The sequence below is a fragment of the Carettochelys insculpta genome, chromosome 5 (genome assembly GCF_033958435.1).
Source record: "Carettochelys insculpta isolate YL-2023 chromosome 5, ASM3395843v1, whole genome shotgun sequence".
Lineage (NCBI taxonomy): Eukaryota > Metazoa > Chordata > Testudines > Carettochelyidae > Carettochelys > Carettochelys insculpta.
The window spans coordinates 13310775-13337884 of NC_134141.1; the positions used below are offsets into that span (position 1 = coordinate 13310775).

General features: G+C 44.7%; 1 protein-coding gene across 1 annotated transcript in view; it reads left to right on the plus strand.

Moving 5' to 3' along the window:
• Positions 1-8481: 8481 nt before the first annotated feature.
• The window catches only part of LOC142013396 (SUN domain-containing protein 3-like), a 35793-nt gene continuing 17164 nt past the window's right edge, over positions 8482-27110 (plus strand). The window contains exon 1 of the mRNA XM_074994715.1: positions 8482-8552. Coding sequence (XP_074850816.1) covers positions 8482-8552 — 71 coding nt within the window. The remainder of the gene's footprint in view (positions 8553-27110) is intronic.

The window sequence follows — 27110 nt, forward strand, 5'->3', positions numbered from 1 at the left end:
CCATGCTTAAATCTATCTACCCTTATTTCTGTGCTTTTGCCTTCAGAGCTGGGTGGTCAGAGAGTGGTGGCTGCTGAGCGAGCGCCCAGCTCTGAAGAGAGCAGCACAAAAGCAAGCGTGGCAATATCTAAACAAGTCATTATTACTTCTGCGTTGCTGCTGGCAGTAGTTCTGCCAGCGGCTGGTGTTCTGCGTCCACCCAGATCTGAGGGCAGTGCCAGTAGCACCAGCAGCACAGAAGTAAAGGTAGTAGTACTGCAACACTGCGACAACAGCCTTGTGGTGCCTTCTGCACAGCTCTTTTGTGGCCAGGACCCCTACAGTTATAATACTGTGAAATTTCATATGTCAGTAGCTGGAATCATGAAACAGGATTTCTAAAATCCTTTGAAATTGACCAAAAAGGACCATGAATTTGGCACAGCTCTATGTGTTTGATTATATATATAAGTAACACCCTCACCAGGAAAGAACACTGTGTACTAAAGGGCTGTTTAATCGAGAGGAGAAAAGCATAACAAGAACCAATGCTGGAAGCTGAAGCCAGATTAATTCAAATAAGGTGCAACTTTTAACAGTGACGGCGCTTAACCATTGGGCGAAACTACCAAGGGAAGTCATGGATTCTCCATCTCTTGATATCTTTAGCTCAAGGCTGGTGTCCGTCCCATGCTTTGGCTGGACATTAGTTATTGGACTAATTACACAGGCTGAAATTTAAAGGCCTGTGGTATACAGACTGGGTGATCTAATGGTCCCTTCCAGCATTAAACTCTATGAATTTTGCATGGGATGTGGAGCTTTAGGCAGATGCTGGCTTGTGCTTAAAGCTGACCCTATGTACCCATCTCCCAGGCTTTCATATTTTCCATCCAGTTCAGGAACAGCTGTCAAATGTAAAGCTTCAGCAGAGCAGCACAAAGGGTTGCCTTCCACAGGCACAATCAAGGCATCTTGTACTGGGGGAGCTAATTCATCCTTGTAGTCAGCCTGGTAACCTGGCAGCTCTCTCCCTCCAGGTGTGCCTAGCGATAGTGAGCCAATGCTGCTGAGAGTAGGAACAGACCAGCCTATTGTGTGCTATTCTCCAGGCTGCTCCACAGAGAACTACAGACCGTGCGGACTGAACAACATCTCTGGCTAGACAAAAAGCTGCAATGTGGTGATATGAGTAATTAATTAGGCTTTTGCTGCCATGGGCACTTGCAGTCCCTGCTGGTGACAGGCCAATTAAGAGCCTCTACTTTGTATATTTTAGATAATCATTTACTTTGGAACAAATTAACAATGGCTTTTTAAGTAGTTTGTCTCACAGGGGACTAATTACAGTAATCTGTGGGAGGAATCACAAGAGCTTGAACAGACACTTCACATTTTCAGCTCCCTCACGCCAAAACACTATTTCTGTAGAATGCTGGAATTATATCAGAGGAAAACACGTGCCTCCTTCTAAACCTGATGCCACGGTATTGACTCACATATGGTCATCTAGGCCAGTTTGAAAACTGACAAAGGTGACAATGAAAGTTATGTTTTTGAGCAAATGAGTACAGAGACCGATTCTGATACCTTTATTCACCTTATGGTTGAATAGTATCATTCAAATCAGTGGAGCTATTTGCAGGGTCAGATACTTCTCAACCTGAGGAAGAGTGGCATAATGTGACCTACAAGTTATTCTATACAGTGTAGGTCAATCAGGGATCTCAAAGCACTTTGACTAACGTTAAAAAATAAAGTTCCATAGAAACACTCTGCAGGAGTGAAGTATTATCACAGTGTTTTGCAGAGCGAGAGAACTGACAGGCAGCATGGTTAAGTGATCTGCCCAAAGTTGTCCATGAAATCTGTAATAAAAACGTCATCGGGAAAGGATCCAAGATCTTCCACAAATTTAAATTTGAAATGTCAAGTGCAAAGCTGGAGGAATGCTCTCTGTGTGCCTGTGTGCATGCGATGTTTCCCTTTAGGGTTGTGTGATAGTAGCCAAAGGAGTCATAGATTGAGTCTCGGCCGTGGTAAAGCATGATATGCACGCCTCAGGGAGTTTGGACACTTAGGTGCGGATTTCCTCTCAAATTTGGTTGTACAGGCTGAACTGCTCTAGTCTGGCACCCTCAAGACCTGACCGGAGCTGGATGAGAGAATTTGCACGACCACTGTAGGGCAATATTGTCCAGCAGCATTACTAACACTGCTTACTGGGTTCATAGGCATGTAGGGGTAAATTACAGCTAAATAACAGCGCAGAACACAGATCCAGGACTGGTTGCTGTAAACAAACTTTATGGGACTGCAGGAAACTTGGCCACACTGGTAACTGCTCATCGGGGTGGCTAAAATCGTGCCAGATTAGGGATGTTGCTGGATTAGAGAGTTTCAACCTGTACAGTGAGGCTGTATTAAGTATTGGAGTTTTACAGGAAAAATGAGAGCTAGAAATACAGCGGGAAAGCACTATAGGTAAGAAAGGTTTGAAATAATAGGAGTGAAGCAGGGGAGAAAGAGAAACTCCAGGTGTCTGGAGAAGTGTGAGAGAGGACAGTCAACAGCATAGATTTGAAGGTCTGTAATGGAAACAGATTCATCCGAAGCAGTACATTCATCCCTCGCTATATGAGCACAATTGGTTCCCAAATTTCTGCTCGTAGGCGAAAACTCAGAAGAGTGACACTAAATTCCCATTAAAATACAGTTAAAGTCTGATTTGTTCCAAGTGCTTGTAACTTGACATAAACCAGTTGAGTTTAGGTACTTTTCTGATGTATTTCAATAGTTTGGTGCCAGAAATAGGATGTAGTATATGTATGTAGAGCAGGGATTCCCAGCCTATGGATCGGGACCCAAACATGGCTCACCGTTAGATTTATTAAAGGTTGCCAGCTGGGCACTTCCCAGCTTCATGTGGCTGTTAAAGAAGCCATTTGCAGTTTCTTAACACTGCTGCCTCAGACAGATATCTGTCACTAGAGATAGCAATTACCTTATGCCTAGGTGCTGAAAGCTTAACACTTGAGTTAATTGGTTTTAACGACTGTTACCTGCTGGGAGCAAGAGGGCTGGGGCAGCCACCCAACCTAGCAGCCCCAGTGAAGAGGCTGCGGAGGAGGAGGTGTGTCTAAGGCTGGGGCTGTTTCAGGCTGTGGTGGGGCGAAGGGGTGAGGAATCTAAGGCTGGGGGTGGTTTAGGGATGTGGGGGTGGTCTAAGACTGGGGGAAGTTTGGGGCTGTGGGGGTGGGGGTGCCGGTTTCCCTGCTTCCTGGCCAGGGACCCTGTGGCTTGCTCATATTAGTTGGAGAAGTTCACTCATTTAGTGAACATAGGTGGGTATATGTGTCCCTCATTTTAGCGACTACTCATAAGTAAAGTACTCTTTAAACAAGGGATGGGTGTAGTGAAAAATCAGCTATATAGTTTTCAACTAGCTGCTCAGCTCCTGAAACTGAAAGCAACTGAAAGCATATAGGAGTTAAGGCTGTGGCACTGAGAGCCCTTACAGGCCAGTGTCCAGCTGGTTTACATTTGTTGTGAAAGAGCAACAGACTCACACTTTCCTTCTTGAAATGTTGCCTGTGAGCTGAGTCAAAATCTGCTGGTCTGAACTCACTTTCTAGAGCTGCGAAAGGCACAGTGGAATTACTGCCTCAACCCTTCCCCAGCCTTTGCTTTTCTAGCAGTCGCCTCTCACTAGGAGCTGAAATTGTTTCCTTTTCCCATGGTAACTGTGCTGTGTTGTGGGGGCTCCTCAGAGTAGGATACGTTGTGATCTTTACTGCCTGCTGCATATTGGCTACCTAGGTGCTTTTACTGAACAGTTCTGCCAGGCTCATTTAAAATGTCATCATCTTCCATGGACATCAAATGCAGCTTTCATCTGTGGGCACAGTGGTCTTTTTTCCTTTTTCATTTCTTAAAGCTACTTATGATTTTCTTTATGCCTGGACTTTGGGACACTGATGACTTACCTCAGTTGAAAGATATCGTGGTTTTTAAGTTGAGTGCTCATAGCCAGAGGCAGCACAGGTTTAACACGATTGCTCCTGAAATACATACTGTGCAATTCTTAGCAGATGCTTCAATTATAACTTGTGCAAAAAATGTGCTTTCAAAATGAGGGGCTGGCATGTTAGTGGGTATAAACTGCCATAGCCCCATTGACCTCAACGGAGCGACTCTGATTTGCACTACCTGTGGATCTGTTCCTGTGTTTTGCACTGTAGCTTCCAAGGCTTCTCATAAATCAAGGGCTTCCGCTTGGTGACTTCTTCTAACAAGCAATCCTTCTACAACTAATCTCTGGCACCACAGTGTGTCTCACCTTGTAATCTTCGCTTAATTCGTCCTGGGATCCTTCAGCTCTGCTCTGCTGGCTGTAGGCAGCTTTGCTAAATCTGCACGCTGACTGCATCCAGCAGCTGAGCTCGACCTTTGTGTCTCTTCTGTCTGGACCTTGCATGAGGGCAGTACAACACTACTCCTCTCTCCTATCAGAAGCATCCACTGTCTTATTGCCACATTAAAGGGATGCTTTCTGGAATGCCAAATAGCTTCCAGGGAGAGCTTAAATCCAGAAATGTAAATTGCCTCCTCCTTCGTGCTTGGAGGTGTTGATGGATTTGATAGCTGAGTATGGGGTCTGCTTGCTCTCGGGGATATCTATGACAGATTCATAGGAAGCTGCTGAGCCACCAAAGCACAGTGGACACCTCAGGGTTTTTCAGGGCCTCTCAAGGGCATGTGTTTGTGGAAGACTCTTAGAACAACAACAATGTACTCTTCATAATTACACTGTGTTGTCGTCTCCCTGAGCATCTTCTAGAGAGAAGTCACAGATAGTTGGGATGTTCTCCTGTATCATAGCCCATGGCACTTGTGTTCAATTTATTAAGCACTTTGTAGTTGTCTTCACTGGAAAGAGAGGATGTTGTTACCTTGTGAGCCGTTCAGACTGTGGCCAAAAGAGAAGGTGAAATGCTCTCGGAGTTGTGCACAGAGCAGGGGGTTTATGCTTGGGCTGAGCCATTTTGGGCGAGGGTCCTCTGTAATGGTTATTCTCCAGAAAGTTTGTTCCTTCCGGCTTCCTTCCTCTTCCTTCCCAAGAGACGTCACAAGATGGATTGTGCTAGTGAATGCAAAATCCCTGCCCCCTCTTTGGTGCTTGGAAGAGCCCGTCTGCTTCCTGCAGTGGCCAGTTCTGTCAGCCAATGTGAGGTGTGGGCCAGGATCGTGCCATGGCCATGTCTCTACCTCACCTCCACAAATAACATGCTACGACCCTTGGGATAACAAAAGAGTGAACTCGCTACATTTATCTGTGGATCTTTTCTTGTAGTACTCACTCACCGCTCCTTACTAGAAATTAAGATCACATTAAGTGGACAATGAAAGATGGTTGTACCCAAGCGGGTAGATTAAAATCGTTTGAGTGATCCTAACTGTGCATTTTCATGTCTTGTAATGTTTGGGTTTTATTTTTAAGTGGAGCCTTAAGTTGAATTTTCTACATTTTTTTTCATGCATCAGACTTTCTGTGTGTCTGTATGATGGATTCTTTTCTATCATAACTTCAAGCTAGCAAAAGGAATATGTCACAAGACTCTTGCGTTCTAGAAAAAATGCCAGTTATGTCATTTCTTGAGACAGCAGACCAAATTCAGTCCTGGGCTAAACAAGTGCAATCATTGTGTCAATGCTAATCATTCCTACATTATGCCAGAACTGATCTGGCTTAACATTTCCAACATACCATGGACAAATCGTATGATTTTCTATGTGGAGTGAATCACAGGAAATGTAAATTGCTCATCATTGGGGAGAAAATGCTTAGTCAGTCATGGAATCAAAACTTTTGTATAGAGAAGAGCTATCTCTCTGTTTACTCCCTCCATCATCCTCTATAAACGCAAAAGGATTTGCATCTCCATGTCAATCACCTTCTCATTTCCTTTGGCCCCAACTCAAATTCCTCTTCATTGGAATCTTCAGGGTCAGGCAAGTCCATGGCTGGCTGCAGAGGAAACAAAATCGACTTTCTGTGCTGAGCTGTGTAACAGCTGCCCCTCCCACCTCACCACTGAGACCATTTAGGACTGTGTCCTTGTGTTTAATGCCTCCGTCCCAGGGAAATGTTTACTGGATCAAAGCTTAAATGCATATTTAAAAGCATAGATCCACTAAATGTACATTGAGATTTGAAGTGATGAAAGGGGCACCCATTTGTGTTTAGAAGTGAAATGTGGTAGAAGTCATTAGCATAAGCCTAAAAGTCCTATTAATTTCAAGCATTCAACCGATAGCAGCCCTCTAGTGAGGAATCATTTCATAGCCCTGCTAGAATTCACAACTGTGTGACCAACAAACACTATTTCTCTGTAGCCTTGGCAATTTGTGCATATAGTTTTACACCATCTTTTGTTATCAGGTCTTGCTCCTGTGCTCAGAAAAATGAGGAACTAGCTTTGATGAGGGAAATGCCAGCAGGTATAATGATAGCAATTGGCTTAAGCAGATGGAGCAAGTTTACATATAGGAATGTTACCCTAGTGAGGCTTAAAGGTATATCCCAACTTGCTGAACTAAAAGCATTTGCTATATGCCAGCTCAAAAGTTCCCTGCATAGGAATATGGCTCTGTCTTGTGGCTAAATAACAATCACCAGCAGGCCTGGGAGGGAAGGGAGGCAAAAGGGGGCAGTTGTCCCAGAACCTGGTGATTCAAAAGGGCCTGGGGCTCCTGGCCATGTAGCAGCCAGAGCCCTGGGCCCTTAAAATCACTGCGGGATTGCTGCACTGCACACTCTGGGCAGCGCTAAAGGCTGGCAGAGGAGGGGAGGTGGCACACAGCTGCACACTTTGGGCAACATTGAAGGCTGGATGCCTCCAGCCCCACTGTTTCCACCTGAGACCAGGCCCCTACCTCCTCCCCATCCTACCCAAGGGCCAGGAAAGGCTTTCAGTGTCTCTGATCTCCAGTAGGGGTGGACCAGAAAGCTCCACCCTCACCTTTCTCACCCATACACCGATATACCCTCTGAGCTCTAGGAAAGTCAATCTGTGTGGTTTTGGTTTATCTCTAGTCTCAAGCAATCAGTACTTGCCAGCTGCTGGAAAGCAGATTTGAAATTTCGCATAGATATATCCCTCTATTTGAGTACGCATCGAGGAAAATGCAGATCATGAAGAGAGCTTACCATTTGGCATGCCATTCAGCATTCACTGCTAAAGAGGAGCAAGATGGTAGGATGACCTAGCATGAAGACCACACCAGAGGCAGCTCTCAAGGACTGTAGAACACCGTTTGCCCAAGTGCTGAGCTTGAGCAAATCTCTCTTCCCTGTGAGCAAGGTTTTAGTTTTGCCTGGAAAGCTAATAGTTTTAACTTTTTTTTGTTAATTTCAGCTACTCCTCTTGCAAAGTGAAACCAAGGACCATCCTATCCCTGGCTACTCAACATCTTGCCAGACCCTGCTGGACTTTCTAGAAGTAATTTTTCTGATATTCTAAGCTATTTAAAAAAAAATCTTCAAGTGGATTTAGAGCCAGCTCTGGAGCTACTGAACTACTGTGCTCCAAAAGAAATGTAGATTAGAGATGTCGATGGAACAGAACACAGCATGAACAAGAACCAGATTCTTCTCAACAGTGATTTACTGATATCCCTTGACCTGGAAAGAGCAGGGAGAATTGGTCTGAAGCCCTTCTTTTCACTAACCCAGTATGAGGTTATTCAACACAGGGGAAGACTTGTGACTTTTTTATAACTTTGGGAGATCAGGCCTAAGGTTCCTTTGTGTGTGCTGTGTTGTGTGTGCACCACAGACCAGACCCTTCAGGCAAACCACCAGGAACAGGCTTTATTCTGTAAAGAACATAGAACAAGATTGCAGTTCAGCAGCCTACTCTCTGCTTGCAGCCTATGTGCTCCCAGCTCAGTCAGCACTAGGACCCTGCTGCGAGGGCAGAGGGTACTTTCTGGCAGGAGCCAAGAAGTGCTGTCCTCATGCCTCAACTGCTTCTTACACAAGCCAGGACAGCCTCTGGCTGGATTAGCCCCAGCTCGACTGACTCTGCTCTGCAAGGCTCTGGGCTACACCGCCCACCACCACAGCAGGCTAGCTGCTGGGGAGGGGAGCCTGGAGCTTCAAGGATCCATCCGGCCCATGGCCCAGGAGTCCCCCACTCCAGCTCTAAGGGACTAGTATTTATGGCTTTGAAATAACACTAAGAAGTTATAAGCAAATTGTAAACATGCACAGGCCAGACCGTCAGCTGGTTGAATTCACCCAGTGAAGTCACTGGAGCTATACTGATTTGCACCATCTAGTGCATAAATATGTAATATGCAGCATTATGATTTCAGTGGAACAGAAAAGTGAGGTCCTGACAATTTGTTCCTGTTGTATAATAATCAGACAAAAAAGCACCAATCTAGCCCAGGAGGTGCTTTTGTCACTGATTAAAATTTTCATAATCATTTATGGCGATGAAGGATGCCATTGCACTTTCTGCAAGAATAGCATTATTGCTTAGTGCGCTAGACAAATTTCAGCTCACGTAATTACTTGCATCCCTAAATTTCCCCAAAGGTTGGATTAATTAATGTGTTCTTCAGTTCTTAATGTAGATTTATGCTATTAAACAGCTGTTCCATTCCCCCAACGGTGAGTACATTTCATTGGTGCCTAAAGTGACCCTTATATATTAGTTGACTATCCCACAGGATGGTTGTGTTCCTTAAGAAATTAATATCTGTATTCTTCAAATGAAAAACCCTATAGAAGGGCAAAGTGTTGTCGTTATCTGAGGAATACTATCATCCTTTTCAGTCCCTGCTGGTCAGCCTGATCGGTCTCAAGCGAAAATGAAAAGTATAGTAGGCTCTGCTAATCACATTTAATTCTTAGTCTCAATTCACAAAAGGGCTAAAATTGGCAAAGTGAGGTCAGGGCTGGCATCAAGAGGAGAAGAGGCTTGTTGCCAAAGCAGGGATGCCGGGAGATGTTGCTCACGTGGTAGACAGTGTTCTGGGCACCTTACAAGGCAACAGCAACTGAAATAATTAGTTACGTGAGATTTGCTTAATAACAGATTACTTCCCTGGGAGTCTGGAGCCTGAGCTGAGGGCTGTTCATAATGAAACATCTGTTTTCCCTCTTCCCACAGCCCCCAAAAGAACTGCTGGGGACAAGAAATAAAATATATGGTGTTGGTAGGCACTTAAAAAATACTGAGCGAGAAATGGGTTTTTTCTCGTCAGAAAGTCATGCTACTTCTGGACAGAAAGATTGCTGGAAAGTAAGAGCAATCATCCAGCAGTGTCTTGGTACATTGATGTTGGACTTTCTGGATATTTGCATTATAAAGCAGCCGTACTCTAGATGACTAACAGGTATCCCATAGACTTTATAGTAGGTTATGTTGCACATACTTGAATGTCTCAGTTTGCTCAACTGGTCTGCAAGTATTATTGTGTGCATTTCCACTGCAATAGACCCTAAGGGGATGAAGATACTGAATAAATGCTTACAGAGTCTGCTTCTACTCTATCACTCTCCCGTCGGAGGTGGCATGGTAAGGAGGCAATTCGAAGCAGGCTAATGAGGCACTAACATGCATATTCAGCAACTCATTAGCATAATGGTGGCTGTGCGAATTTCAAAGTGCAGACTTCGAATCGCAGACTGACAATGTAGATGGGGGCAGCATTGAAATAAGCCCCCACTTCGACATTCCATTACTCCGATCTAGCTCTGTGAGAGTAAGGGAATATCGAAGTGGGACGCTTATTTCGATGCTGCCCCATCTACGTTGTCAGTCTGTGATTCGACGTCTGCACTTTGAAATGCGTGTGACTGCCATTGTGCTAAAGAGGTGCTGAATATGCACGTTAGCGCCTCATTAGCCTGCTTCAAATTGTCTCATTACTACGCCACCTCTGAGGAGAGAGTGATAGTGTAGAAGCAGCTTAAGGCACTATCTAGTCTGAGGGCTTCCCTGAATAAAGGTGTTATGATAGCTGTGCTGGTGCAATCCCTCTTGGAGCATGACCTGGCTATTTGCAGTGGCAAAGCTATTACTATACCAATTGCTGATCTAGACAAGGCCTTGTGTTTCTGGGCATGCTTGATGTACTGGTTCATGTTAGTAAGACTGCACTGAAATGGAGCTCTTATAGTGGATCCAATTTTAAAAACTATTTTTTCAAGCTCAGTGAGATTTACTATCCTCTTTCCCCCTCACACCCATCCCCAACTTGAAATAAAATGGGGATAGCTCCTCTTTATGCACACAAATGAATTTAACTGGCAATTCAAGAGAAGGAAAAAATATTGTCCCTAAAAGGAAATGAGAGTTAGAAGGCAGTGCAGGTGGGAGAGAGATTAACACAAACAGTCCAAGGCATGGTAAAATGGGAAGCCCTGGAAACTTCTCCAAATTCCATTTATCAGACTTACCGTTGATCAAGGAAAATTTTACATGCTTCCATGAGAATATGAGGCTGTAAAACACCTTCTGAACTGTACCACCCCTAATTCCTTCAAAGCCCTGGAAAGGTCAGTGTGTATTGTATAGTGAAGGCACTTCCTTTTTGAAGTCTAGCTCTGATTTACTGAGTGTCAGTAAGAATAGTGTATATGTAATTGCCCAGAGGCATTGTCAGACCTGGGACCTTTGGAGCTTAGTGCAGGCGCCTCTACAGCTTGAGCTAAAGGCCAGCTGGCTCTCAGCTGAGGCTGTAGAGGACACTTATTCTTTCTCTGTGAAGTGGTCTAGATACCACTGTGTGGGACAGTGAACCACACATAGGTGTGGGTTACAGATAAAGCTTTGAGGGGAAAAAAATAGTCTGGGATTGGATGATGAGTCTGACTTCCTGTCTGGGGCTGCAGTTGGTTGTTGTGGCAGGTGTAAGAACTGAAGACTGTTGATAGCCTCCGGAAGGGGCAAGAATGGAGTAGAGGCTCAGTACAGGAAGTGATGCAGGTCCAAAGGGGATGGTGGAGGCAGAAGAACAGAGTGGTGGGGGGTGAGACACCGGCCAGATGGCAGCACACTCAACAGTTAGAGTTATTTCCTGGCTAGGTCAGCAAGCGGTGCCACAGTGGTGAGGCAACCTGGGTATTTCCAGACTGAATAATACTTGACTTCACTGATACCCCAGCAGGAGACAGGCAGGCTTCTTTTGTTTCCTCTTCAGAGGTAGTTAATAGTGTAATCAGCACAGTTAATCTACGGTCCATCTCCTACTAAGCAACGTTTTATTTTTAAAGTTAAAAACAATTCTGACAAAATATATTAAAGACCAGAAGAGAACCTACAGGCATATTTACAAGCTTACCTGACAACACCCCTATTCCCACATGAGGTCTAGCAGGTAAGAAGTCCTTCAACACCCTACCTAGAAGTCTTCCGATGGTTTCAAGTTCATAACACCCTTTGCTCAGAATAAGAATCCCCATGACTCTGAATCCTTCATTCAGTTTGAGGTCTTTGAAGAGACCATGAATAAGTAATCAGCCAGACAAAGGGTCCCCTCCATGGACACAGGCACCGAACAGCTGGATTCTTGCATAACAGAGGTTATGCTAGCATGTCACCTCCTCCTGAGCAATGGCTCCCAGACTTTTTAAGTCATACTCTTGCCCTGCCTTACCTCTGTCATTTGCCTAAGCCCCCTGGGATCTGCATCAGAAGCTGGAGCTGCAATAGGGGCTGGAACTATATGTGGGGCTGTGGTTGAGAACAAAACCAAGGCCTGACCATGGCCAAGAGCACTGCACCAGGACCAGGGGCCATGGCCAATCTGGGAACCAGGAGATGCAGTGGGAGGCAGGGCTGCAGTTGGGGTTAGGAGCCAGGAAAGAAGTTGTGGATGGGGCTGGAAACCAGAGTGGGGCTGGGTGGTGTTCCCTCCTTGCCTCCATGGGGGCTTGCCCAGGTCATGCCCTGTTCTGCTACACTCCCCAAAGAGGAACGTGCCACAGTTTGGAGACCGCTGTCCTAGAAATTTCCTGGCATACCCTGAATTTTAAAAGTTCAGCTTGTTTCAAAAAATCCTTTATAAACCTAAAAATTTCACAAGGTTCACAGTAGCCATTTCTCCTAGACAATTTACCTGCAGTGACACAAACAATTACGTCTTTAATATCTATAGTGTCCATTGTATTAAACTTATTTCAGTAAGCTTTATCCAGGAGATTACCTTGTTTGTTGCAGAGATAACACATTGGGAGGATGGGGTGGACACAAATCTGTCGATGGCTGTTTGAAAACCTTTTGGAAACTCATTGCACAGAGTTTGATTCAAGGCAAGCAAGTCATTGCTCTGAGTTGGAGGGTGCAGTTCTGTGCTGCAGAATCCAAGTGGATTACCAACCCTTACCTGCGAGTTCAAGGGTGTTCAGAACTAGGGTTCTGGTTTGGCCAAGTATGAAAGCAGGAGACAGCTGTGAAATTATCTGCAGATTCCAAACGCTCCTGAAATTGTGGACCTACAGGCTGCTAGCTTTAACCAAACTAACAGGAAGCCAACTGTCATGCCTGTTTCTAACTCTTTGTGCATGCTGCCAAAATATTTAGACTTCCACACATTCTGAATCACATCTTTGTCTCTTCCTATATCTCACAGCGAGTTTTAGCTTCTCTGTCTCACAGTTAGCCCCTCTGCCTCACACAATTCTTTTTTACAATCCTCTCTTAGGCAAAGTTTGACAGACTGGGAGGCTGTATTCTTTCATTTATGTGCTCTCCTGGGGCTCTGCACTGGGAGCGCCCAAGGGCCACCACTCTCCCAGGGCTCCTGGCGGGGAGCACTTCTGGCTGCTGCTTCCCAGGGAAGTGCAGTCTCTCTGCAACTTGGTGCAGCCAGGAGGAGCCACCCCCCCATATCACCCTATCCCATATTTCAGACAGGGAGATATGGTTGTCCTATCAAAAAGGCCAGTAACGTCAATGAGATTTTTGCCAGTATAAGGGGGAAAGTCAGGACTGCAGGATGCAGCTGCCTACATGAGAAAGGATTACTAGGGTTAGTTCAGAAATGGAGCGAATCCACTCTCAGCACAAGGAAGGGAAAAAAATCAGGAATTATTTTTAAAACATTTTTGTTTTCTTTCTCCAGAGAGATCTGAATGTAGAGGCAAAAGATTTTGTTGGAGTATTTCCCATCTGTTACTAACTAGCCAGAGGAACAGAGAGCCTTTTTCTTAGCCTGCCTTGGAGATGATTATGGCTGCTCTATACCATCTGTTAAGAAAAAGCCTTGGGTTGGTCCCTAGGGAGTGTACATCAACATAACTCCACAATGAAGCTGTAGGAATTTACACCAGCTGAGAATCTGGCCCTCTGCTTTACATGGAATTCAGAGTAAGAATGACTATTCATGGAGCCAAACCCTGAAGTTGTCACAGATAAATCAATAGAAACACAGCACTTCCATCTCATGAAAAATTGATACAAGTAAGTGTACCCTTATAAAAAATACAGCTTATTATATCTAAACAGGCAAAAACAATAGGTTTAGGACATCCCAAATAATTACTTAGAATTTGAGGTGGTATTGTGTAATTAGTAGCAGATCAGTGTCAACTGGTAGCTTTGTTACCCTGGACACATGGGGTGCATCTACACTAGCCAGCTACTTCAAAGTAGCCGGCACAACGTCGAAATAGCACGTGTCGCGTCTATATGTGCCATGTGCTATTTCAACATTGAAATTGACGTTAGGCGGTGAGACATCGAAATCACTATTCCCATCCAAAGATGGGAATAGCGCCCTACTTCGACATTCAACGTCGAAGTAGGGCGTGTGTAGGCGATCCGCGTCCTGCTACTTTGAAATAGTGGGGTCCTCCATGGCCGCCATCAGTTGAGGGGTTGAGAGACGCTTTGTCCAGCCCCTGCAGGACTCTATGGCCACCGCGTGCAGCAGCCCTTAGCCCAGGACTTCTGGCTGCTGCTGCTGCAGCTGGGGGTCCATGCTGCGTGCACAGGGTCTGCAACTGGTTGTTGGCCCTGTGGATCTTGTGCTGTGCAGGGCAAGTGTGTCTGGGAGGGGCCCTTTAAGGGAGCGGCTTGGGGCTTTGCTGGCCCCTTATTTTGACGGGGAGCTCTTGTATGTGTGGACGCTCCACATTTTCTGCCGAGGCGGCTCCTTTCAATGTTCCCTGTCGCTACTTCAACAATGAACATCGATGGCATCAGCCCTGGAGGACGTGTAGACAATACACGTCTAAGTAGCCTATTTCGATGTCCTTACTTCGAAATAGGCTACTTCGATGTAGTGTGCTAGTGTAGATGTAGCCATGGTGTCAGGAAAAATAATCAGGATAGAGTCAGAGAAGGGTTACAAAATACACTCATTATCTAGTGTTTTAATATCTTTTACAAAGCACATGGCTCATTGTTACCCCTACTGGGTCTTATCTCTCCTAACTCCAATAGACTGCTTAACAAACATTCCTAACAATCTCAGTAATAAAACCAAACAGCAGAAATGTAGTACTTTAAAGACTAATAAAATGATTTATTCAGTGATGAACTTCTGTGGGACAGACCCACTTCATCAAACTAATAACATTTCCAGTATAGACTGACATTTATAAGTACAGAGATTAAAAAAACCAACAATAAAAATGGACAAACCAAGTACATGGGACTGAAGGAGTCAGGTGAGGGGTTGTGGATGTTAAGTGTTTTGCCTGAGATAATTACGAGCATCAAAGGAAGGGAAGCACTCCTTGTAGTGTGTGGAGTAATTTTTGTCTCTGTTCATACCAAGTGTTAATGTGTCAAATTTGAGTATGAATTCCAATTCACAAATTTCTCTATGTAATCTGTTTTTAAAGTCTCTTTGTTCTAAGACACAAATTCTCAGGTCTTTAACAGAATGGCCCACTCCATTGAAGTGTTCACCCATTGGCTTATGTGTATTGAGATTCCTGATGTCTGCTCTGTGTCCATTCATTCTTTGGTGAAGAGTTTGCCCAGTCTGTCCAATGTACATAGTGGTGGGGCATTGTTGACACATAATGGCATATGTAATATTGGTCAAAGTACATGAGACTGAACCCTTGATTCTGTAACTAATATGGTTAGGTCCAATGGTAGTATCCCCTGAATATATAAGTGGACAAAATTGGTAGCGGGGTTTGTTGCAAGGAAAAGTTCCAGATTAGTATTACTGTGATGTAGCCTGTGTCTGCTAGTGAGAATCTTTCTTTAGTTAGGAGGTTGTCTATAGAAGATGACAGGCCTGTCACCTAGAGTCTTCTGGAGTGTAGCATCATGATCTAGAATATGTTGTAGGTTTTAATGATGTGTTGCAGGGATTTGAGCTGGGGGCTGTAAGTGATGACAAGTGGTGTTCTATTATTGATCCTCTTGGGCCTATCTTGAAGTAGCTGGTTTCTGGGTATTTGTCTGGCCCTGTCAATCTGCTTTTTCATTTCTCCTGGGGGGGTAATTAAGTTTTATAAATGCTTAGTAGTAGTAAGCTTCTATAGCAAAGGTGCCCAAACTCAAGGTTTCTATCCGCTTGTTAGCTTTCAATCCAATCTTGTTGGCTCATCTCTCCTTATCTCTGATTCTGATGAGGAGAAACTGGAAGCCTGTGGCTACGTTTGACATGGCCTTCAGAACAATTAACCCTTAACTATAAGATGTTCTATTTTATTAGCTCATGATGGCTGGATGTACATAATATGGTTACAGTTAGCTTGACCAAATCTGCGTACACATACCCCTCAAATCTGAGGATACACCCCGCTCCTTAAAGGCCATATATCTTTTGAATAAGACCTTTACGTATCTGTCACAAGTTCAGGGAGTTACTCGTGAAGGCCCAGCTTGAGGCCCAAATCTCTCAACAAAGACCAAGCAAAAATCTCCTTGCTGGCATTCTCAGGTTTCACCCCTGATTTTATCTCATTAAAGAGCAGGCTTCATGTACTTATCTTGGGGGAGTATCAGAGACTATAGAATCTCTCGCTTTCAACCAATCGATCTTCCTCTTTATCCAGCATGTCAGTACTAGGAACAAACCAGCCAGCCAACACCAACTGAAATATTAAAATCACCATAACTGGATGCAAAGCCAAATTAAGAAACCCCATTATTCTGGAGAAACATTCCAACCATATCTCCCACCATTTGTATTCCGAATCTTCACTAACCCGTTCAATAACTTGTTTAATCTCATGGCCCTGTTCTCTTCCTGATGAGCATCTTGTACATAATTGTGAAGGTGACCATCCGTCCCATTTTTGGCAGGACAGGCCCATATTTGGGATGCCAAAAAGGTGTCCTGACTCATTTTATAAAAGGGACTCATAGTCCCGTATTTGCTATGCAGGCTCAGCTGCCTGCCGGAGAGCATATACTGTACATCAGTATGTGCTCTCAGAAAGAGTGGGAGCCAGCAGGTTAGCTACTTTCCCCTTCCCTGAGCTCAGGGGGTGGGGGGGAAGAGTGCCCAGCTGCTCCGTCCTGGCCACTTCCCCAAGGCTCAGGGAGGGTCGGGGGGTGGGGTGCCTGGGCTCCTCTGTCCTGGCTGCTTCCCTGAGGCTGGGGGTGGAGAGGGAGCACCCCCCTCCTGGTCCCGTATGTGGCCATAGGAGATATGGTCACCCCAATAATTCCTTACAGGGATGGCCAAATAACATTTTTAGAACAGTCAGATTCATTCCAATGGGCACAGGTATTGCATTAGACTATAAGCTGTATTTTTAATTGGCTGCATGTCAGTGCAGGCACTTGAAATTCGAACGTGCATTGCTTAAGAATTACAATTGAGAAAACACTTATTCATAGGGATCATTAATTATATTGTGCACATAATTAATTATAACAAGGCACCATTTTCAAAAGCATATGCAATTACTGCCCACATAAACAACCAAAGATTCTTTTGCAAATGGATTAATAGCAAAATGACATTTTTCCTTTGTTACTTTTGAGCGCACATTCTGTGTCTGTTAAACTTTTTTGGTACACACATATCCAATCACAGGTTCCTCTAAGCAGGCTTCCAGTTCTACCCTTTTCCATCCCAAGGCTTCTTTTATGGCTCATATTTTATAGTTCATGGGTTCCATCACTGTTTGATTAATATTGAAGCCTAAGGCCACAATAAGAAAAAGCCATCACATGCTTCTGACATTAGTAAAACAAATGTAGTAATTTCCCCAAATTCCTGATCATAACTAAATTTTACTTTTTTTCACCAGGATTTCAACTCTTGCTCATTCATTCTCAAGTAATGTTACTAATTCCCAGTGGGGGTAACCCACTCATTCCATCTTAAATTGTAGCCTTCACCACTTCAGTAATCCCCATCTGCAGTCACATGCCTGGCACCACCAAGGAAACATTACTCTTGAAAATGGCAACAGCCTGCAAAAGGTAGAGCAGTCCTTTTCCGGGGGTTGCTTCCATTTCTCTGAAACCTGTGCCACTCCATTCTCTATGGAGCTTACCTGACACTTTCAGTGGTATTGACCTATTTATTTTATTTGCAACCAACTCCTTATTTATGTTATTAATGCCAACCCCAGTACCAACTGTTTCCTAAATATCCCTTTTCTTTTGGTCCTTTCAGGGTGTGGGAAGTGTTACACAGTTCCTCCAGCCCTTATATAATGAGTGGACAAACCTTCCACACTTCCACACCAAAATGTTTGCCAAGGTGAGGTTCACAATAAGTTTTTTCAGGGTGCATGTTGCACTTGCTTTTTGACATTACTTTGAACCGCATATTCTCCAATCAATGTAATTACAAGTGATTCCAGAATACATACATCTATGCCTTTTATTCCATGGGGTCCCTTAAGGTGCATTTTTCTTTCTTATTAGGCTGCATGTCTATAACCATTTTAAGGCACCATTTAACTACCCTAACTTTGTCCCTATTGTAAATTTCCTGAGAACCCAAGTGCAATATTCCTCTCCTGGTATACTTATCTGTAATTTTGCCTCCCCAAAATCTTCTCATCCACTATTTGGGAATGAAAGGGAATGTTTCAGCCTAGAATGAATTGTATTTTCCTGCTACAGCTGTCTGCTTTGAGGTGTCATTCCACAATTGAACACGCTTGGGCTCACAGTTAAATGGCATTCTGTCAGCTCCCACTAGCCCCTGCTAGCCTGCAGGGTCTCCTGCTAACAAATCTGCTCCCAACCAAGCCCTTATCTATACAAATGGATGGTGATATTGGGCTACCTGAATCACTGAACCTGATGAAAAGATTTTTCTGTCTCACATTTTGCTACCTGTCTAATCACCTGTTGTGCTTCATTGTCTCCTGTGACTTTAGACTTGGCCTATTTCTTGGCTTTAGTTTTGTCCTGATCTTTGATAGTTCCTTGCCTGTCTTGCTTTTCCTTCTCTTTTGGCTTTGTGTTTGGCCTTTCCATTCTTCTTCATCTTTAATCTTGCCCTCTCTCTTTTCCTGTTAGCTCTTTCTTGTTTCCCTCTTTGGCTTTGTTTGCCTTTTTTTGAGCTGGTCTCCACATGCTCCAAATTCGGGCTCCCCCACGGGTTAATTCACTGTTAAAACTTTCTCGGACAGGCAGATCATCTCTCCAGCATCAGTGGATCTGTCAGTGACATCTCTAAAACTCTCCAGATAGCCTTTCCCCTGCACAACGTGAACTCTGGGGCTGGGGAAAGGAAATTTATATTTCTCTGCCTGTTCTTTAGGATGGGGCTTTTAGGTCTTTCTCAGTCCTTCTCAGGGCACTCAGATGCTGCCTCTTCTCTTTCTCTCTGTTCAGTTCTGGGTACTGAGCCTGTTCTGGCCCTTATTATAGACTGTCGCTCACTTGCTCTTTCTTTATTCCTTTCCTTTGATTCTTCCCCGCTCTCTCTGGAAGGGAATCTATTGTGATCTGAAACAAGGGACCAAGGTCTTAGGTCAGACTGAGCTGGACAGGAGCTAGGTGACCAGAAAACAGAGGTGCTTCGCAGCCACCTTTATGTTACCTCTTTTCTGGGATCAGACAGGGACTGATTTTGCACCCTGGGACTACTACAAATATGATGCAGCAATGATCTAACTTTATATCATGTTGTGGGATAAAGAATGCAGAGAATCTCCATGTTGCCATAAAAGAGTGAAGAGATTTATTTAAGGATAATGTGAAATGAGAGATAATCGTCACTACTTCCAAGGTTAGTGAGAGCCGCTACATTAATTCTTCATTTGCTTTGCAGCATAAAAGGATGGAGATACCAGAGTGGCAGGCACTTTTTATATGAACCAGAATAAGGGAAAAAATAGTGGTACTGTATTCTCCCAAGCACCGCTCACTACCTGAGCGTCATGCATGCCTGATGCCAAATGCTTCTAATGCGACTCTGCCTCTAGTAGACCATATGGATCTAGTTAGCATGACCAGCCCTCTTCATTGGCATACTTTGATTAGCAGTGAAATAGATTGGTGTTGACATTAAAACTTCCCCCATTAATTCGCATGGAAGAAGGGGTAAGGTCAGAGTTACTCTTCCAGCCTACCTGAAGTCTCAGGCAGCCATCATTGCAGTGGTCTGCAGTAAGTTTTCATTCTGAAAGTTTTTGTGTGCAAGAGCCAGAAACTTACATTGTCTTTCAGTGAAACAGGATTTTTAAAGCACATGGAATAATTTTAAAGCACATGGATAGTGTTTAGTAATGGAGCAGACGTGTAGGTAGGACAGGGACAGAAAAGTTTGTCAGTTACAGTTATATCATCAGCACCTGTGCAGAGAGGTGGTCATGCTAACTAGATCTCTGTGGTCTACCAATGCAAACAAAATTCATAATCACAGAAAGGAGAACACGTGCTATCACTCATCTGAATACGGATACATAAAGATACCCCATGAACCAGTGCACCCTTTAAAGCACCTGTACAGACAAAAAAAGGTATAAAAGAGAAAAGCTCAAAAAAAACAAAGGAGAATTTCAAAAACAGAAAACAAAAACCATAACAGCATTTATGCCCAATTGGAGAGAAATAAATAAAGTCGTTTCCTTCTGTAGGTTTATTATGAGCAGTCTGATTACTATTCCCTTTAATAAAGTGTAGAGATTTTATTTTGAAGCAAAACTCATTTTACCCATGATACCAAACCAAACAAAAAAAAATCTATTCTTAGGACATCAAGGATCAGTCATGATTCAGAGAAACGAGAATTTATTCAAAACATTCAGCAGTCCATTTACCAGGGTTAACTCATTCCTTTCTAAATATTATACAGATATATCCCTTCCAAAGGGAAATTCCACAAAGAGCTATTCATTCTCTTCATAATCACACCTCTTTCCAGCATCCACATTTCCACTCCATTTCTCTTTTCACCAAGCAGCTGGGTAGCTCATTAACTCACATATCACTCACCGTGCTTCCTCCCCCAGGAGCCAGGCAATCCTTCCCAGTACCCACCAGCCCAAGCAACCCACTTGGTGGCAAGAAACACACACCATAGGGAAAGAAAGGAGAAAAGGAGTTGCTTTTTATCAGGAGCTGAGCATCAACAATACCTAAACAATAGATCTCACAGCGGCATTTTTAAAAGAAGTGCCTCAAAGACATGCTGCATAATACAGTTGCAATGATTTTCCAGTCCACCAAAGGAAGTGTTCAAGGAATAAGCAGCTGCTGCCCTCTTGTGGGAACCTCTGCACTAGACTGCATTATTTAATTGCTAGGCAGAAGCAAGAGAGAGAGCCGTGCTAGTCTATATACGATCAAAACAAAAAAGCAGTCCAGTAGCACTTTAAAGACGAACAAAACAATTTATTAGGTGATGAGCTTTCGTGGGACAGACCCACTTCTTCAGACCATAGCCATACCAGAACAGACTCAATATTTAAGGCACAGAGAACCAAAAACAGTAATCAAGGTTGACAAATCAGAAAAATATTATAGGCAGAAGCAGTTCAGTTTGGTAAACTCTTTTAGGAGACGTTTGACCTTGCCTATCCATGCTGAGTCTTCTGCTTCAGGGTGTCTTGCTCTGAGGGACAGCATGCAGGTGTGACCTCCTTTGATATTTCATACCCAGTGTTGTCGCCCAGGTGTGGAATGGTTCCATACTTTCCACTGGTTGGCTACTTGCCTGTAACTTCCCATATGTGCTGAAGGTTACTCTCACCTGACCTGAACTAATTCCAGGACTTTTTTCCTGCTGGAACGCAGCAGAATTGCATTCTTGAACCTTTTTACTCCTGGCTGGGGATCCTGCAGCTGATGCTGCTGGCCAGGCTCCGCACCCCAGCCAGCTCCCAGCCATGGGACTCTTGGCCCCACCCACAGTCCCCTGGCAGAGTTCCTGCAGCTGAGGCTGCTGGCCAGGGCTCCGCGCCTCAGCCAGCTCCCAGCTGCAGGCGTGTGGGATCCCCCCACTGCCAGGGATCCTGGGGATGAGGCTGCCAGTGGGACTTGAGTTCTAGCAACATTTTTTGATAGAAAAAAGTACTGCCTAATTCTAAGGCCCTCTCTCTTTAAGGGCTAGCCAGCTATCCTGTATGCAGCCCGTTTAGGAGTGGCCAAGACCCACACTATCCTAATGCCTATAAAGCCTGTACTCTTTTCTGTCCACGTCAGGGGATTGCTTCTTTCATTGCAGCCTCTGGGCTTGCTGCTGGAGGCTGTATTCCCAGTCATTCTTACTCTGGTACAGCTCCTATCACATCCACTCAGAAACCTCCTAGTGCCACTAGGCCTCTGGCCCCCATTTCTGGGCACACTCAGCTCACTTGGCCCCCATGGTTTCCCTAAAGCTGCTCATCCCTGTCACATGTTAGGATGCTTCCTTTCAGACCTCACATAAGATTCAGTAACTTCATTTCTCCAGGGCCTCAGTTCCGCCATTCAGTAGTCCTACACAGCTGCCTATTGCACAAATGTTGCTTCTTGGTCCTAATATGATGGAAGTGATTGTTAGCTGGCCGAAGCCTAAGTCAAAGCCAGTCAAGGCCTGTCTCTTTAACTAAGCTAGTCAGGCCTTGGTTGATGCCTCTTTAAAATGGGTACACAGCTTTAAGTGCATTAAGTGGCCTTGTCTGTAAAATCTCTGTTCCACATAACAGCTGACATGTGGGTCTGTGCAGTGCTGCCCCTTTGTGCAACCAAGAAGGCTTTTCACTATGACACTGTTTCCCTATCTCTGAGTAGCCAGCCAGCAACTGTCATCCTGGTTAGTCTGTTATGATGTCACTAGTGCAACTGCCATCAGAGGAGCAAAGAGTGTTGGAAAGATGGAATGATTAGACATCAGACGCTTACCCTTTAAGGCCAGCCTCAGGCAGGTGTGGGTTTCTTTGTTCGTTTGTTTTTTTAATTTAATTGATTTTGTGGATCAGTCTTTTGGGGCTGTCAGGAACGCTAAATCCGTAAGAGTTTCTCAGTCTTAGGTAAACACAATCCCTCGATTCATCAGCACTGCCAGACTACAGCAATACCATAGCCAGACCCGCATGCTGACAGTCAGACATAGTCTTTGTGGTTGAAACAACTGGCCATCATGTGGCAGCTTATAGGTAAAATCTTTCTGGATGCACTTGAAATGCTCAAACAGTATTTGAAGGTAAACTTCAGTGAATGCTGACCTCTTTTGGCTTCATGAATCACTTATAAATGAGCCTTCCTGTAAAATGTATTTGGTGTACAAAGGTATCTGACCATTGATGGAACAAGTGGCAGTCCTGTTTGTGTTGTAAATCAGAATTGTTTAACTTTTACAGCTTTGAAATTGGTTACACACATCCCATGGATTCCAACCTAACAAACGTGCAGAATTTTATTTTTCTCTCAGGGCGCATTCAGATTTTCTCCGAGTTTATAATATTTCCATTGCTGTGGGGGCCATTTTCCTGAGGTAAGCATTGGGGTGGCGTCATCTATTTGTCATCTATTTGATATGTACAGCAGGGAAGAGGAGCAGATAGTGACTCCTCAAAAATGTTACCTCTCATTTTTTCCATCAGGAATGGAGTAAATTTTGTTACATTCACCCAGGCATGTGCAGATAAAAACACATGCTGCTGGCTGTGCGAGCTCTGCCAATTGGCTGAGTGGTACCTGAATCTGGGGATTTGCGGAACGCAATAGTTTCAGTTCACTGATAGTTGTACTTAGTGAGTTTGGTTTCACTTTTGTGCTTAAGCACCACTGTCTCTGAGCTGTGCCTCAAATCCAGCCTCGCTGATTGAAACAGAAATTGGTGACAGTGAATAGAAACTAAAGGGAAACTGAAGCCTAGCTCCTGCTAAGATCCAGCAGCTCACTGAAATCACCACCTTTTACCAACTCCTTCAGTTCCCCAGAGTATCCCTGGGGTTGTTATGGTTACATCTGCCAGAATATTATGCAGCTTCAAAGGATATCAGCTTTTTCATCGCTATCCAAACCCTTTCAAAGTAAATACAATTACACTGCTAACAATGGAACACTGTATTTGCCACCTTGCAAGGTAATTGATTTTGGATTTGTTAATAAAGTTGTCCTACCATCATTATTAATTACTTCTTTCAGAATTTTTGGTACCCTCATCCCTCATTATACGAGCACAATTGGTTCCCAAATTTCTGCTCATAGGCAAAAACTCATAAGAGGGACACTAAATTCCCATTAAAATACATTCATAGTCTCTGATTGGTTCCGAGTGCTCCTAACTCGGTGCAGGAGTGGCAGCATCTGGCGCTGCTTTTGAAAGGTGAGTGAACCTTGGGTTTGAGGGAGGCGGGTTGGAGAAGGTTAAAGGCTGGGGGCAGTTTGGGACCATGAGCAGGAGGGAGGGTTGAGGCTGCAGCAGGTCGGGTCCATGGGAAGGGTAGGGTGTTAAGACTGCAGTGGATTGGATCTATGGGGCAGGCAGGGGAGTTCAGGCTGAGGTGGGTAGGGGCCACGGAGCCAGCGGAGGGTTCAGGCTGTGGCCAGCAGGATTTCAGGCAGCGGCAGGTTGGATCCATAGGGCGGACAGGGTGTTAAGGTTGCGGTGGGTTGTGTCCGCTGGGAGGGCAGAGGGTTTAAGCTGAGGGGGGTTGGGTCTGTGGGGAGGGCAGGGGGTTCAGGCTGAGATGGGTTGGGTCTGCGGGGCTGTGAGGGGTTCAGCCTGCTGTGGGTTGGGTCTGTGGGGCTGCTGGGGAGTTCAGGCTGTATTGGGGTGGGTCTGCAGCGCTGTGGGGGGTTTAGGCTGCAGCAGGTTGGGTCCGCAAGGAAGCGGGTAAGGCTCGTATTAGCTGTGGGAGTTCACTCAGGTAGGTATGTGTGTCCCTCGTTTTAGCGAGTACTCATAAGTAAAGTACTCCTTTAACAAGGGATGTAGGTAGTCCGTCGTGTCCAACGATGACGTCTTGAGCTTGTGCAGGCTCATCGGTTGTGGACTCGCATGTGGCTGAGGAGACCAAGCTTTGAACAGCGTGGGCGTTCACAGTGGGGGCAAGGGAACTGTCCTGGCTCTGTTGGTCCAGCTGTTGCTGTTGCTTTCTTCCTCTCACGGGCATCAATGAGGTGTACGCGTCGCTGCTTTTCAAAGTTGTCACACGTGTGTCGTACAAGAGCACGCCAGCTTGTTTGGTCTTTTGCATGCTGCTGTAGCTGATCTGGTTTTAAACCAGCATGAGCAGTGTTGGCCTTCATGCAGTCTTTATACCTCTTGTGAGGCCTACCTTGATTCCTTTTGCCCCAGGAGAGTTCACCATAGAGGAATTGCTTAGGGATTCTTGACTCCTCCATTCATATGATGTGCCCTGTCCAGTGAAGCTGGGCTTTCAGAATCATGGCTTCGATGCTCGTGGTTCCTGCTCTGTCCAGGACTTACAGGTTCGTAACTCTGTCCTGCCATCGAATGTGCAGTATTGACCTCAGGCTGCGTGTGTGGAAGCGCTCCAGCAGTTTTATATGTTTTCTGTACAAGGTCCAGGTTTCACAGCCATACAGGAGAGTGGCAGGACTACAGCCTTGTACACTTTCAGTTTAGTGGACTGTCGGATATTGTGCTGATTCAACACTCATGCTCTCAGACGTCCTAGTGCCCGGCTGGCCTGGCAGATTCTGGCACTGATTTCTTTGTCAAGGGAGCCATCATTGGCTGTCACACTGCCAAGGTACTTGAACTCCTCTACTGTTTTTAACTCTTTTCCTTCAATAAAGATTGAAGCGGGGAGAGCAGCAGATCCTGGAGCAGGTTGAAACAGTACCTTGGTCTTTCCTAGGCTGATGGTCAAACCAAAGAGGCGAGTGGCATCAGCAAACTTGTTGACGATGATCTGGAGATCAGATTCCTTGTGTGCCATAAGTGGACAGTCGTCAGCAAAAAGGGCTTCAAGGATGAGTCTCTCAAGCTTCTTGGTTTTAGCATTCAGATGACAAAGGTCAAAAAGTGACCCATCAAGTCTGTATTTTATGTAGACTCCATGTACCAGGTCCCTAACTGTATGGCTGAGGACGCATGTGAAAAAATGTGTGAAATGGCATTGAGATCTAGCTTCCTCGTGGGAGAGATGTGAGGCTTAGTTGTTCAATGTTTCCAGAGTGCTTTGAGATCCCCAGAAAGGAGTCATGTCCAGCTGGGTTTTCACAACAAGGGATGAGTGTACATATAAAAGCTCATCTGGCCATGACTCCTCTGGAGATCTCAAAGCACTCTGGAAACACTCTGGAAATTACTTCCACTTCGCTTCAGAAGCCACTGCATCATGAAATAGAAATGGTTGTACTGCAGGTTCACATACCCAGTGGAACGTTATTCACAGCATCATTTCAAGTGTTTCAGTATTCTTCCATTAGCCAATCTTAAATCCAAGATTTATTCATTCTGCAAATGCTAAAAAGGCTCCTGTATTTCCCCCTGAAGAAATTGCCCTGATTCTTCATTGTGTCTTGGCAACATTTTGCACCCACTTGGTGCTCATGTGTAAATTAACACAGAAGGTGCAAGGTGATGGAGGATCAGGATTTTAAAATGCTTTTCAGTTCATCTCCCCTCTTTTAGATTCAGGACCACTAAAAAGCCTACTAAAGCTGAATTCTTGTGTTTAATTGGAGGTAGGGTGGCAACCTGAACCGCTTAGTCTGATGAAAGGATTTTTCTGCCTCATATTTTGCTGCCTGTCTAACCGCCTGTTGTGCTTCATTGTCTCCTGTGACTTTAGACTTGGCCCATTTCTTGGCTTTAGGTTTGTCCTGTTCTTTGATTCTTCCTTGCCTGCCTTGCTGTTCCTTCACTTTTGGCTCTGTGCTTGGCCTTTCCATTCTTCTTCATCTTTAATCTTGCCCTCTCTCTTTTCACTTTAGCTCTTTCTTGTTTCCCTCTTTGAATAGCTTTGTTTGCCTTTCTTTGAAGTGCTCTCCACACACTACGAATCCGGGCTCCCCCATGAGCTGATTCGTTGTTACCGTCTTGGACAGACAGATCATCTCTCTAGCATCTGTCAATGATATCTCTAAAACTCTCCGAATAGCCTTTCACATGCGCAATGTGAACTCTGGGCCTGTTCTGGCAGCTGCTCCAGTACTGGAGAGTGGAAAGCAAATCCTCCCCTCACTACAGGGGACTGTCTCTCTTTCTTCCTACCTCTCCTTTGATTTCTTCCCTCACTTTCTGGTTGTGGTATTTCTAGTGCATTCTGCACCATGGACTGAATCCTTGGGATGGACTGAGCTGAGCAGAAGCCTAGAGACCAGACACAGAGGGGCTTCACAGCAATCTTTCTGAGCCCTTATTTTTGGGAGCAGCTGGGGGCAGATTTTGCATTGCCGTAATGGCTCCCTAGGCAGGGCCGGCAGGTTGCAGAAATTTTGGTGGTTTACACAATGGCCAGAGCCCAAGCCCCTCCATTCAAATTGCATTCCCAGCTCCCTATCACTACCACCTGCTTAAGGCTCTGGGAGAGAATTTACCGGGCTGGTTGTTATTACCTTTGGAGTTTTATGGTTAGTTGTTCTTCAGGTAGTGTTTTGGCCTTCCTAATACTTTTACATTTACTTTCACAGACTTTGTGCTCCTTTCTATTTTCCTCTTGTAGGATTTAACTTTCACTTTTTAAAGAATACCATTTTATTTCTCACTGCTTATTTTACTTGGTTTTTGGGCCAGAGTGACACTTTTTTGGTTCTTTATTTACTTTT